The following is a 15,010-nucleotide window of genomic DNA, read 5'->3' on the forward strand; positions in this document are numbered from 1 at the left end:
TCTTGGGAGCCATTTCCTGGCTGTGCTCTGGTATGTGCCACTTAGGGCACTTAGCACAGTGAACTGGAGGTGCAGTTCCCAGACCAGCGCCCCTCAAGACTATGATGTGGCACAGAGCCTGGCACCAAGGAAGGGTTTAATAAGTACTGAATGAATGAATGGATGAATGAATGAATGAATAAAATGCTTTACAGTTTACATTGCATGTTCTTACTTGGTATGCCCAAGGCAAGAGAAACATTGTAATGTGCTCTCATTTTGTAGAAGAGGAAACAGATGAGAGATGAAGAGACCAGCCTCCAATCACACAGCTGGGAACTAGCTGAGTTTGCCTTGCTTTTGTTCTGGCAAACCCCCGGGAACATAGGAGCTTGGGTTCCAGCTGGACTATAATTGCCAGGGGTCAGGGAAGTGGAGCTGTGTCTGGCCTGGGGCTGGGAGGCACGTGGTTTGAACTGTGGCTCTGCCACTTAGCTGTGTGCCATTTATCACCTTGAGCCAGTGACTTCACTTCTCTGGGCCTCAGTTGCCTCATCTGTAAAGTGGGGCAGTGATACTTGGTCTTCAGGGACTGCCAGCTCCCTGAGGGCAGCACTGTGTCTGTCTCTTGATCATCTGTTTTCTGTGTTGGCACATTCTAGGTGCTTAGGGTGACCATGAGGCCCTGTATATAAAGTGGTTAGAACAGGTTGTGGGGGGCATGCAGGGAATGTTGGTTGTTACTATATTATTAGGAAACTGAGACCCAGAGAGTCTGATGGCTCCCCTGAGGTCACACAGCCAGATCCAGAGCAGAAGTGGTAGCTTTACTAGTCAGTCAGTTTTGGTGGCACTGCCAGGGATTAAGTGGGACTGTGTCCAGGCCCAGGTTCTAGACTGGGCTGCAGTCCAGGGAGCTGCAGTCCCAGGGGGCAGCAGTCATGTTGGACAGGGAGGCCGAAGCAGGGTCTCTGGGTGCTGGAGATCTAGGGCTGCCCTCCCTACAGCCCTGACCCAGGCTGAGTGGAGTTTCTAGGGCCTTGGACTGCGCGCCTCAGGGGCCTGGAAGCTCTCTGTCGCCCTCTGCTGACTCCAGCTGCCTCTGCTGGGCCACCTCTAGAAGCCACAAGACAGACAGTGCCACCACCTCAGCTCATCTGGGTGTGAAAACCATACCAAAGAGACCCAGTTAGGAAGAGAAATGCCCCGGGACAAACTGAGATCACAAATCATTTCCACATCCTTCCCTGGCTCCTCCAGCTGGACACAGACGCCTTGCCACTGTCCTCTGGGGGGCTGCAGGCTGCTGTGCTTCCCTTTGCTGCAGCCGCATCAGATTCATCACTGTTTCCTGAAAACAAATCGCTGTCAGGGCTTTTTGTTTGGTTTTGTTTGCTCCATACCCCAGGACTTCGCTTGTGTGTCCGTCCCTCCTGTCTTCTCACCCCACGAGCTCACACTCTGTCCTTCTGAGCCTCTTGGCTTCTGCAGCAACCCTCCTCCACCCAGCCTTGGCATACCAGGCTGTGAGTCTTTCTGGGGTCTTCTCTCCTCCCTCGGACTGTGAACTCATGAGGTGTATTCATTTCTTAGAGCTGCTGTAACAAAGTACCACAAACTGGGTGGCTTAAATAACAGAAACAACAGAAACATTGTCAGGAATTCCCTGGCAGTCCAGTGGTTAGGACTTCGCACTTTCACCGCTGAGGGCCCAGGTTCAGTCCCTGGTTGGGGAACTAAGATGCTGCAAGCTGCACAGCATGGCAAAAAAAAAAAAAAGAAAAGAAAAAAAAAAGAAACTTATTGTCTCACAGTTATGAAGGCTAGAAGTCTGAAAGCAAGGTGTTGGTGTTGGCAGGGTAGGTTCCTTCTGAGGGCTGTTCCAGGCCTCTGGCCTAGCTTCTGGTAGTTTGCTGCCAATCTCTGACATTCCTTGCCTTAATCTCTGCTGTCACGTTCACGTGGTGTTCTCCCTGTGTGAACGTCTGTCTGTAAATTTCCCCTTTGAAAAGGACCTCAATGGTGCTGGATTAAGATCTACCCTAATGACCTCATTTTCACTTGATTACCTCTGTCAAGGCCCTATCTTCAAATAAGGTCACATCCTGAGGTACTGGGGTTTAGGACTTCAACATGTCAGCTTTGGAGGGGGGGACACAATTCAGTCCACAACATGAGGAGAGGAACTCCATCTGGTTCACCTGTGTGTTCATTCCCTCAAAGCTGAGCCCAGAGCAGGCATGAGTGTGATGAACATTGTGAAAGCAGCCCTTCATTCTATCGTTCTTTACTGACCCTCACGGCATCTGGGGCATGTTGAATTATGACCTGTCCTGTCTAGGTCTTATGGAGTCGAGCCTCTCTCATCAGGAAGTGGACATCTCTAGAACAGAGCCCGTCTTTTTACTTTTCACATTCACCAAAGCAGCAACTTGGTGACACTGGAGACACTCAAACCTCTTCATCAGTAGATTCCTGTGGGGGTGGGTGGTGAGGCCTCGTTTTCCTATGTCGCACAGAAGACCCAGAGAAGTAATGAAAAGGAATTGAACCTTTGACAAATATTTATTGAACACGTAGTTGTGACAGGCACGGTTCTGGGTGATTGGGATGCCATTCATTCATTCATTCATTCATTCCTAGAAACAAGCTTGACACATAGTAGGTGCTGAGCAAATAATTTCATTACATAATTGAATCATTTAAATATTTGCTGAGTGAATAAATTAATTCAGCCCACAATTATTGCTGCTGTGATCTACTTCTATGTAAGTTTGAGCAAGTTACTTTACGTCAATGAACCTTAATTTCCATCAGTAAAGTGAGCTGAATTACATAGCTACCTTTGAGGCTTGTTGGCAGGATGAAATGAATGTGCCATTAACAATAATAGCTATTTATGGAGAAGTTCTACATGCCAGGATAAATGCTCTCCACATACAATTTTCTTTTTTTCTTTTTAAATTTAATTAATTAATTTATTTTTGGCTGTGTTGGGTCTTCGCTGCTGTGCGTGGGCTTTCCCTAGTTGTGGTGAGCAGGGGCTACTCTTCGTTGCGGTGCGCGGGCTTCTCATTGTGGTGGCTTCTCTTGTTGCAGAGCACGGGCTCTAGGCGCGCAGGCTTCAGTAGTTGTGGTGCACGGGCTTAGTTGCTCTGTGGCATGTGGGATCTTCCTGGACCAGGGATCAAACCCGTATCCCATGCACTGGCAGGTGGATTCTTAACCACTGCGCCACCAGGGAAGTCCTCCACATACAATTTTCAATTTTCACAGCAGCTTTTTAAAAAGTGAAATTAACATAACAAAAATTTCACCATTTCAAAATGCGCAGGGCAGTGGCTTTTAGTATATTCACAATGTTGTGTGACCATTACAACTACCTAATTTCAGAACATTTTCATCATCCCCAAAAGAGACTCTGTATCCATTAGTCACTCCCCTTTCTTTCCTTCCCCCCAATCTCCCAATAACCACTAATCTACTTTCTGGCTGTATGGATTGGTTTAGTAAGGACATTTCATAGAAATGGAACCATACTATTTGTGGCTTTTTGTGCCTGGCTTCTTTCACTTAGCACAGTGTTCTAAGTTCATCCCTGTTGTAGCATGTGTCAATGCTTCATTCCTTTTTACGGCTGAATGGTATTCTGTTGCATGGATGTACCACATTTTGCTTATCCATTCCTCAAGTTGATGGACATTTGGGTTGTTTCCATTATTTGGCTATTATGAGTAATGCTGCTATAAATATTTGTGTACAGGTTTTTATGAACAACTGTTTCCAATTCTCTTCGGTATATAGGTAAGAGACAATTGCTGGGTCTATGTTTAATTTTGGGAGGAACTGCCAAATTATTTTCTGGAGCAGCTGCACCATTTCACATTCCCAGCAGCCACGTATGAGGGTTCCAGTTTCTCCACATCCCAGCCAACACTTGTTATTTTCTGTCTTTTTGATTATAGCCATCTTCGTGGGTGTGCAATGGTATTGCACTGTGGTTTTGATTTGCATGTCTCTAACGACTAATGATGTTGAACAGCTTTTTTTACAGGCTTCTTGTTCATTTCACAGCAGCCTTTTGAGGCAGCTATTATACCCATTTGACAGCAGAGGAAACAAAATCAGACAGTTGAGAGGACTTGCTCATTGCAAGGAGGTGGTGGAGCTGTGCCTGGAACTTCATTGTCTCTGTCTCTGAAGCTCCATGTAGTCGAATTAGCAGTAGAAACCGCTCTGGTCTGGTGGGCAGGAGGCCTGGTCTCTGGTGTGCCCACCTTGGGTAAGTCCTTTCCCCCCCGCTTCTCCGGGTGTCAGTTTCTCCTCCTCGCCACTTGGGGCGCTATACTCCAAACATCTCCAGGCTCCTCTAGGAGCCCCTAACTCGAAGATCCATCACCCTAGCGCGGAGTTTCCTCCGCTCCTTCAGCCCTAGGTCGCCGGCGGCACCGGAAGTGCTTGGCTCTTTTCGTTTGCTCCCGCCCCCGGCCCGGAAGTACTTTTTCGGGAAGATGGCGGCTGTGTCAGTGTATGAGCCACCGGTTGGAGGTTTCTCTTTCGAAAACTGCCGCAGGTATGGTCATGTCCCGGGCCGGGTTCAGGGCGGGAGTGGGAATGCGGTGCCGGGGTCAGAGTTGGGTTGCTGTCTGAGCCGGGAAGTCTGAACGAATGGTGGAGGGCGGGACCCGCGGCCCGCGGCACTTGTGACTCAGGGGAATTAGGGCCTGAGCGTGTTTCTCCTGAGGCCGGGTCGGCTTTTCCACTTCCCCAGCGCACCGGGACACCCTGCATTTCCGGGGTGGTGGTGCGGACCCTCTCAGACGCTGCTTTCGCAAAAAAGCGGGACAGTATAGTCCTGCTGTTGGGAGGAGCCAGTGAAACAGATGCGCTTGAAAGCAAATACTAATAGTTTTTCCTTCTCCCGAGTTCCCTATTAGAAACTCTTTGTGCCAGTGCGGCGCAATGTGGTGCCTTTCAACGCTTTATTCTCTCATTTGCTCTCAGAAATGCCATCTTGGAAGCCGATTTTGCAAAGAAAGGATCCAGGCTTCCAATGGCCCGGAAAACTGGGACAACTATCGCAGGGGTGGTCTATAAGGTAAGCCGGGACAGGCTGAGAGCAGCAGTGTCAGCTAATTTCAGGAACCAGGCCCCTTGGCCTCTTTTACTTCTCTGGGCTGTGTGAGGAAGGGCACACCTTACAGAGTACTACATCAGGAAAAGCTCCTTTAGGAGAGACTATGTCAGTTTTGTGCACTTATCGGCAGTTTATATTCTTTGCTCACTCTGCAGTTTTCGACAGGAAGCCAGTTTTCTGTCTTAAGTTACTACTTTAGGAAGCAGGATGATGTAGTGGGAGAAAACAAAAATGTTTAACCATTTAGCTTTTTTGCTGCCTCTAACTTTGGGCAGGTCCCTTTCCTTCTCACAACCTCACTTTCTAATCCATCAGGTGGACATAATAACTCCTGATTTAAATTGTTGTAAGGGTCAAAAGAGATAACTGGTTATTGTTGTTAAAGGTAAAGAGTGACATCTTTTAAAAAGAATTTGGCAGACGTGGCTATTTTAATGGAAAGGTTTCTGCGTCTTAATCCAGACTTTTCTGATATTGGCTCTGTGATTTGTAAGGAATTCAGTGAATCTCTGAGCCTCATTTGAAAACAGGAATGATAGTTCCTACTGCCTACTGAGGGTTCAACCAATAATGTTTATTAATAAGCTTTTTGTTGAATGCCGAAAGTATAGCACAATATTTCAGTGCGAGGCGGGGTGGTTGGGGGAGCAGGGGATGGTCAACATTGTTTTTCCTAAACTAGAGTAGAGAACTGTGGTTTGTATGTGTGAAGTTGTTTTAAAGTATATATTTCTTAAAAATAGGATGGCATAGTTCTTGGAGCAGATACAAGGGCAACTGAAGGAATGGTTGTTGCTGACAAGAACTGTTCAAAAATACACTTCATATCTCCTAACATTTAGTAAGTATTGATTAGTTTGAATAACTCATTTTTAAACATGTCAGGGGTAAAATTGAATTTACTCTTTCTCTCTAAAACCTGTTGTTCAGCCTGTATTTTCTTTCTGTCTCCCTTAAATGGCATTTCCATCCATCTGAGCTAGCCATCCTCAAGTCCTCTTTTTTATTTTAAAAAATATGTATTTATTTATTTATTTGGCTGTGCTGGGTCTTAGTTGTGGCACCCTGACGCATGCGGGATCTTTAGCTGCAGCGTGCGGGATCTTTTAGTTGTGGCATGCAGGCTCATAGTTTCGGCATGCGGGATCTAGTTTCCTGACCAGGGATCAAACCCAGGCCCCCTGCATTGGGAGCACAGAGTCTTAACTGCTGGACCACCAGGGAAGTCCCTCAAGTCCTCCTTTTGCTTTAGTCTTCAGTTCATTTGGTACCCAGTTCTGCCTTCTGTGTGCCTTTTGAATCCACTCCCTTCTCTCCTTCCCTCTACTAAGGCCTTAGCTCGGATTCTTTTTTCTCAGCTGGATTATTGCAGTTGTCATTTAAATGGTCTCTCTGCCTTTGGCCTTTTCTTTATCTGTATTGTTCACGCTTCTGTCATATTGGGTTTTGTAAAACACAGATCAAATTATGTCCCTTTCCTGTTTAAAAACTTTTCAAGAGATTTTTCACATTTCCACACTGCTTTCAGGATAAAATTGAAACTCTAGCATGATATTCAAGGTCTTGTACAATTTCACAGAAAGCTTATCTTTTCATCCTATTTAGCTGCTATCACTCTATGTTCCAGTTATACCTGGGCTGTCCCTATTTCCCTCATGTCCCTGTTCTCCGCATGTCCAAGCTGTTTTACCCTTGCTTTTGCTAGCCCGTCTGCTTAGAAATGCCCTTTCTTCTTCTCTGTATAGTGTTTTTATTCTTTCCTTCCAAATTCAGCTCAAATGAAACCTCTTCTCAAAGATCAGAGTTAACAGCTCTCTCCTCCAATTTCCTACAGCATTTTCTACCTGTGCTACTATATTGTATTATATGTCTGCTCCACTCAAGTTTGAAATCAAGTGCTATTACTGTGTCATATTTTCTTTATTCTCAGCACTTTGGAATGACTGGTATCTAGTACTAAATACTTGGTAAATGTAAATTGCAAGGCTTTTAACATTCCTTGCTCTTTTGTACAACTTGGATATTTTCTAGGATCAGTAAAATGCACACTCTGTTCAGAACATAGAAACTAATGATCTGAAATATTCCACTGGGCTACAGAAAATATATTTGCATATAATTAGATGTGCATTCTTAATTTTATGTTTATTTAAGCTTGGTTAGAGCAGTTACAGTGCAGGTATACTCCAAAACATCTCTCTGTGTCCCTGAACTTTGTGGAAGTTTTCCAAGAAGCTCCACTTCTAATTGAGCCCTTTGGTAATTGAATTTCAGCTACGTTTCTAATTGTATTTTTTAGTTGTTGTGGTGCTGGGACAGCTGCGGACACAGACATGACAACCCAGCTCATTTCTTCCAACTTGGAGCTCCACTCTCTTTCCACTGGCCGCCTTCCCAGAGTTGTGACGGCCAATCGGATGCTGAAGCAGATGCTTTTCAGGTAAGGTTCCAGGATGGGGATTTCTGTAGTATTTTTTTCTCATGTCTTAAGATTTTCAGCCAAGGGAAGCCTGGAAGCTCGAGAAAAGGCATTAAGAAATACACATTTTATTCCAGAAATCAATTGTTACTAAAAAGACACTTTAATTTCATAAGGCTTTTGATAATGTATTTGAATTTATGGGGTCTGGGTTTTTTGTTTTTTTTTTTCTTTTCAATGAATGAATCACATGTGACCAATTGAGTCATTTCCTGAGGCTTAGGGTATTGCTGGATAAAAAAACCTTTTTTGTTCATAGTAAGAAAGAGCTGGAAGAAACCTTTGAGTTCTTCTTGTGAACACACACAAGCACAAATGATGGTTTTTTTCTCCCTTTTTTAGGGGCAAGATAACAGTGAAATGAAAAGTGATTATTTGTAGTTGGCTATAAGTGGGTAGAATAGCGTTACTATTAACCAACATTTACTTGTTTGTGCCAGGCCCTGTGCTGAGTGCTTTATGCATGATCTCACTTTATCCCTTTAACTCTGAGATAGGGGCTATTAACATCTCTAATTTATAAGTGAACAAACTGAGGCTTAAAGAGGTGCATTCGTTTGCCTCACCTGACGTTCACTCCCTGCTGACTCCCAGAGTTCCTCTTAGCAGTTCTGTTTCTCTTTAGTCCTTAACGACCACATCATCACCTTGTGTTTGTATAGGTCCAGACAGTTTTCACATTTTAAGTCCATTTTCTCATTTGCCCCTCGTAAAGAGAAGAGAAGCAATGTAGTATAGTGGAAATAGCCTGGACATTTAGTCTTGGGTTGGAATCCTGGCTTCTCCTTTTGTGACCTACCTTAGCGTTAACAGATTCTCTCCTCTTTCCTTCCTTATAGAATGTGTATCGTGATACCTTTTTAAAATTTTTTAAAAAGTTGGTCAGAGGCCTTTATTCTGGTCCTCATCATTCATTAAGCAACCTACACAAGACATTTTCTTTATCTCTGTCCCAAGTGGTAGCAGCTGCATCCAGGCCTGTGAGAGTTAAAGGGGAGCAGGAACAGAAGGCAAAGCTTGTAAGCTGGCAGCTCACAGGCCGTATTCAGCTTGTAAAGAAATTTCATTTGGCTCACATAGTGTTTTAAAAAAAATAGTGGCAAATAATTATAAATTGGGAGCTTTGAATTTAAAATATGGATTTTCAGCTTCTGATAAAAGCTCATAAAGCGGGCGGTATGTGGGACTGAGTGGCCGTTGTTGCCTTTGGAAGTGGGAGCATGTGTTCTGGCCTGTCAGTCCTTGTGTGGCTCACTTCTCTGTTTCCTGCCTGGCCCTTGCCTTCCTGTGAATTTGCAGGTCTTCGTCTACAAGTGTTGCGTGGCCCCTGGGCTCTCAGGAAGTGGATATGAGGTTTAGTATAGCTGTGCAGCAAGGCCAGTAGAACAGTTCCCATTTTACAGCAGAGGATACCAGGGTTTATGAGTCATATGGGCAGGAAGCCTAGTCCATATCTACCCAATTCCTACTCTGGCTGTACTGAGCCTTTATGTCAGGATTTCCATTTATTTATGTACATAATCATTATCCTAATCCTGGAGAATTATCACCTATCAAATAAATTCTTCCAGTGCAGTGTGAGAACTTGTTAAAGCACATCTGTTGTCAAGATAACTGAAGACATTTGTGATTTTGATTTTAAATGTAAAGCTCCCTCTGGTGGTTTGTGTGGTACATTACATTTAAAACGATTTTTAAACGTAAAATTGCAGTAAATATTTCAAGATTGCTTGCAGTGTCATTTAACATTTAGCTAAATCTAGCAGATGTTTCTGTTAATCTCTTTAGAATGTTTCAGAAATTCTAAATTCTCTTTTTTCAGTGTTTTATTATCTTTAGTTTAACATACTTTGTAAAAGTTAAATTTTATCAAAGTTTTGAGAAGAACACAAAAATTTAAACCAGGTTAGTTATGGTTCTTTATGTCTTTTGACATTTTTGTTGAGTTACGTAAAGTGGGTCACTAGTATAAGAGAAAAAAGCATAGGATTTGACTTTAGAACTTTGTTTCAGATCCTGTCTACAGTGCTTACATTTGTGTAACTTTGGGCTGTTCACCTCACCCTTCTTATCCTCAGTTTCTTCCTCAGTAAAATGGGGATAATAGTTGTGTCTCTCTAACTTTTGGGGAGGAAATGAATAAAGAAACAAGGCTTATGCAGTGCCTAGTACAGGGCCTGATACATAGTTAGATCCTCATTCAGAGGCTGAAAAAAGAATACAAGGTGTACTCTTGCTGTTTTCTTCCCCCTGAATAATCTATTTCCTTGTATGTGAATAAGTGAGAAAAGAGGATTTGATAAACAGAAGTGGGTGTCTTTTTCCTTACTTAAGCAGTACTTTTATTTTACTTCTGTGGTGGCTATAGGTAGAAGATATCTGTGATACTTGTTCCTTCTGCGCATGGAGCCTTCTTGTTGAGTCTAGCAGAAATCTTTGATATACTATTCTGTATTCTGGAAACTATTTGAATATGTAGAGGCTTTAAAATTTTATTTTATTGTAATTTTTTTCCTTACAAAAGTACTATATATTCATTGTAGAAAATTCTGAAAATACTGTAAAGCTCAAAGAAAAAATAGGCGAGAATCACATTTTGGCTGGTTGTATATACTCCTAGACTTTTAAATTTATTTATTCGTTCGTTCATTCACTTGATCATCCCTTCCTCCCTTCCTTCAGTATTATAAGTGCATGTTCACAGTAAAAAAGCTAGAAGATATAGATAAAAAAAATAGAAATTATCTGAATTTCTACCACCCATAAGCAGTCGGTGCTAACAGATTATGGTACACTCTTCAGGGTTTTTCCTATGTTTAACAATACATATTTTGTTCTGTAAAAATGGGATCATAGTTGTGCTTTCTATCCCATATTGTAACCTAATCTTTTCACCTACCAGTGCCTCTTCAATAGTTTCCATGTTGGAGTATTTCAAAAAGAAAACCTTTTTATAAATTATTATAAAAGTAATGTACGATCATTGTAAAAAATTCAGACACTATAGAAATGTGAAAAGAAGCAAGTAGATTTCAGCTGACACTCTGCCACTTAAGCACATACACTGTGAATCTTTGAGATCTATTTTCTTAGACCTTTTATACTAGGCACGTATACTCATGCATGTATTTGCAAAAATGGAATCCTGCTATATGTGTTGTTTTGTAACTGACCCTGTTCACATAACAGTATATTGTGAACATTGTTCCCATCAGTAGACGAGCTCGGCATCCAGAGATTTTACCTTGAGCCCGTGGAGGACTTCTGGAGACCTGTAACTCTCCTGAAATAGAGAAAAATTTGTGTGTGTACACTTGTTACGGGCGAGGGTTCCACAATTTTAATCATTTTTTCCGTGGGGTCTGTGCCCCCAAAAGTTTAAGAACCATAGATCGGTATCCTAATTTTTGTTGGATCACAGTAATCTATTTTATTAACCAATTTTTGAAGATTAACAATATTGCTTACTTTAAGGTGTTTAAGGTATTGTAAGGTATTCTGCCGATCCTTTGGAATATAGAATCTTTAGGTACTTGTGTTATTAATTCTTTAAGTTATATTCTAAAATAAATTCCTAGAAGTAGAATTACTGGGTCAAAGGTAGGCACATTTAACATTTTAATATATATTGCCAAAATTGTCCTTGAGTAAGATTACCATCGGTAGTACATGAAAAATGCAGCATGGTTTTTAACGATTGTGTAGTGTTCCATTGTATAGCTGTATTAGTTTAGCTAATTCTGACTGTTTCCACTTTTTTAGCATCATAAACAGTTACCACAAAAAACATTCTTATGCATTCATTTCTGCGTATTTGTTCTTTTATATCAATAGAATTAGATTCCTGGAAACAGAATTTCTGGATCCATTTTTAAGGATTTCATTGACTTGCCAAAATATCTTAGACTCTTCTAAAGGCATCAAACAGATTATGTTTTAGCTTGGAAGGGAACTAGCTGGTTATTAATTGACTTTAACTAAACAGCGTGTTTGGCAGGCAGTTGATATAGTGGATCAAGCACTGGGCTGGGGTGGGAGTGGTGGATCTGGTGATTCTGGCTTCTCATCCCAGAGCGCTGGGATCTAGTCTTGACCCTTCTGCTAGCTCATGCGGCTAGGGACCAGTTTCTTCCCTTGTCTGGGCCTCTGTTCCCTCTTGAGGCTGCTTTTATTTTTTATTTTTTATTTTTTTTTATTTTTTTATTTTTATTTTTTGCTTTATCACAAATTTAATCAGTTATATGTATACATATGTTCCCATATCCCCTCCCTTTTGCGTCTCCCTCCCACCCTCCCTATCCCACCCCTCCAGGCGGTCACAAAGCACCGAGCTGATCTCCCTGTGCTATGCGGCTGCTTCCCACTAGCTATCTACCTTACGTTTGGTAGTGTATATATGTCCATGCCGCTCTTTCACTTTGTCACAGCTTACCCTTCCCCCTCCCCATATCCTCAAGTCCATTCTCTAGTAGGTCTGTGTCTTTATTCCTGTCTTACCCCTATGTTCTTCATGACCTTTTTTTTTCTTAAATTCCATATATATGTGTCAGCATACAGTATTTGTCTTTCTCTTTCTGACTTACTTCACTCTGTATTGAGGCTGCTTTTAAAATCCTTTCCTGCTCTTTATTTTTTCACTTATAAATGGAAGATTTGAAATAATAAATTGGTAATCAAGGGACACGGGAAATATTGGACTCGACCTAGAGTGCTTTCTGATGGGTAGCTATATCTCAGACAGTCTAAAGTTATGACTTTGATTGGTTCTTGTGTTATTTATATCAGTTTTAATGATTGTATCATTAGGCAAATTCAGCATGTGTTGGTTTCATTTTTCTTCCCAGAGAGCTAAAGGCTCGCAGTGGAGAACTTTAAATCCAGCATGTTTATCTAGCATAGCAGTTCTAATGGTAAAAAATTGAACGAGATACAAGGAAAGCAATCTGTAGAAGCGAAAACCAACTAAGTAGAGGGTCCAAAGGAACAAATACGTGCAGAATTAAACAGGTGGGGGTGAGGCGGAAAATGTATTCTTGCCCATGTTCTGAGAGATACAGTTTTAAACTGTGGGCAGGAGCAATGGGTTTTATATAGGCTGTCATGGAGTTACTTCATTCACTTCCCTGCATGATGAAATACTTCTTTCTTTTACTCAGTATGAGCTCATATCTGTCATAATTTTGTGGATTTATTCAAGGGAAAGGTGTTTTTTGTTTTTTTGTTTTTTTTGCGGTACACGGGCCTCTCACTGTTGTGGCCTCTCCCATTGTGGAGCACAGGCTCCGGACAGGCTGGCTCAGCGGCCATGGCTCACGGGCCCAGCCGCTCCGCGGCATGTGGCATCTTCCCGGACCAGGGCACGAACCCGTGTCCCCTGCATCGGCAGGCGGACTCTCAACCACTGCGCCACCAGGGAAGCCCGAGGGGAAAGGTGTTTTGACATTAGCTATTTTCCTGTGAGGCTATGGTGAGGTTGATAATTTGAACAGCTTTAGTTTAGCAACAACTCACTGTTGACTTGGAAGGGAGCTTATCTGCTAAACACAGAGAGGTATGATGGGAGGGGTGCTGATGACCTTTGGAGTAAGCCAAGCTTGGCTCTGAGGCTTAAAAATGTCTTTGGGTTGGTTTTCTCTTCTCTACAATGAGAATTATAGTGTCTTCTTTTGAAGGGAGTTGTGAGACTAAGATTATGTAAGGCACATGGAATGCCTCACACAATTTACAGTTTTTATTGGCTGATAGTAGATGTTCAAGTATGTTCGCTCAATTCCCTATTTTTTCCCCTTCAAAACAGTAATTATTTAATGAAGCAGTAGTAGTGTAAGAAAAGCTTTTTATTGTCTGACTTCAGATACAACTTTCGGTTAAGTTATAGTGATGCAATATAGACTCATTTTTGTTTTTTCTTATGCATACTCTGATCACCAGGTATCAAGGTTACATTGGTGCAGCCCTAGTTTTGGGGGGAGTAGATGTTACTGGACCTCACCTCTACAGCATCTATCCTCATGGATCAACTGATAAGTTGCCTTATGTCACCATGGGTGAGTGTAATGTTTCCCTGATGTTTCAGAATCGTCTTATTTACTAAGGTGGTCTCTTAAAGTCGGTTTATTTCCTGATAGAGGACGCAGTGCAGTACAGTGCTTTGATTCCTTCTACAAGTATTATTGAGTTCCTCCTAGGGATTAGGTCCTGTTTTATGTGCTTGGGATATAGCAGTGAACAAAATTTAGATAAAGATTCTTGCCTGCAGGAAGTTTATTTTTTAGTGGGGGTGGACAGACCATAACAGCAACAATTATAAATATATTTATATGTTAGAGATAAATAGTAGGAGAAAAAAATAATGCAGGTGATATTATACTTCAGTTATGCAAGATATTACCTTTGTGGGAAACTGAGTCAAGAGTGTACAAAAATGTGATGTATTATTTCTAACATCTGCATGTGAATTTACAATTATCTCAAAACAAAAAGCTAAAAAATATTAATGCAGTGCAAGGGGACTTGAGAAGGTTAAAGTAGGTTCATGAAGAAGGTGAGGTCTGAGTGGATGGGCCTCCCGGGCAGAGGGAAGGCTAGAGTGGAGGCCTCACTGGGGGAATAGGCCTGGTACAAGCAGAGATTTTTTTTTTTTAAGTTAGAGTGACCAGAGTTCCCCTTTGCCGCTTAATCTCTGAGGGATCCTGGGCATATAATTCCTCTCTGAACCTTGATTTCCTTACTTGTGAAATGGTATCAGTAATACCTACCATGCATACCAGGTTATTTATAATGATTAGAAATAATGTGTATAAAGCATCTGGTCCAGTGCCTGGCCTATAAATAGTAGCTACACTTTTTAGATCAGCCTTGTACATTTGTATTTTAGCTCTAAATGCTAGATAAGAGTACTTTTTTTAAAATGACTAAAAAAAGTGATAAAATTATATTTAGAAGAGTTGGGAGTTTTGAATTTAACTTTCATGCTAAATTTCTGAGTGAAGTTGCATATGTCCAGGGACTTCCCTGGTGGTCCAGTGGTTAAGACTTCACCTTCCAGTGCAGCGGTGCGGGTTCTATCCCTGGTCAGGGAGCTAAGATCCCACATGCCTCGCAGCCAAAAAACAAAAACAGAAAACAGAAACAATACTGTAACAGATTGAATGAAGACTTTAAAAATGGTCCATATCAAAAATAAATCTTTAAAAAAAAGAAAGAAATTGCATTTGTCCAGTAACTTGAACAGGTCATTTGTAGCTGGCGTTTTTCCAGCTGTTGTTTTCCTTTTGCATTTTTTGTCTTGGTATCTTGGCTCTGCAGAGCCAGGGATAATGGCTGCCTTGAATAGTTTGGAAATTCCTAGCTTGAGACTTTGCTCTTCCATTCCATGTAATACACAAGCCTCATAAGATTTGTATGCAACAGAT

General features: G+C 41.9%; 1 protein-coding gene across 1 annotated transcript in view; it reads left to right on the top strand.

Annotated features, from left to right (window-relative positions):
- The first annotated feature begins 4,452 nt into the window (after positions 1 to 4,452).
- The window catches only part of PSMB7 (proteasome 20S subunit beta 7), a 57,055-nt gene continuing 46,497 nt past the window's right edge, over positions 4,453 to 15,010 (top strand). The window contains exons 1-5 of the mRNA XM_079707087.1: positions 4,453 to 4,552; positions 4,984 to 5,077; positions 5,860 to 5,957; positions 7,416 to 7,556; positions 13,527 to 13,642. Of these exons, the coding sequence (XP_079563213.1) occupies positions 4,491 to 4,552; positions 4,984 to 5,077; positions 5,860 to 5,957; positions 7,416 to 7,556; positions 13,527 to 13,642 (511 nt within the window). The 5' untranslated portion in view covers positions 4,453 to 4,490. The remainder of the gene's footprint in view (positions 4,553 to 4,983; positions 5,078 to 5,859; positions 5,958 to 7,415; positions 7,557 to 13,526; positions 13,643 to 15,010) is intronic.

The sequence above is a fragment of the Hyperoodon ampullatus genome (genome assembly GCF_949752795.1).
Source record: "Hyperoodon ampullatus genome assembly, chromosome: 6".
Classification (NCBI taxonomy): domain Eukaryota; kingdom Metazoa; phylum Chordata; class Mammalia; order Artiodactyla; family Ziphiidae; genus Hyperoodon; species Hyperoodon ampullatus.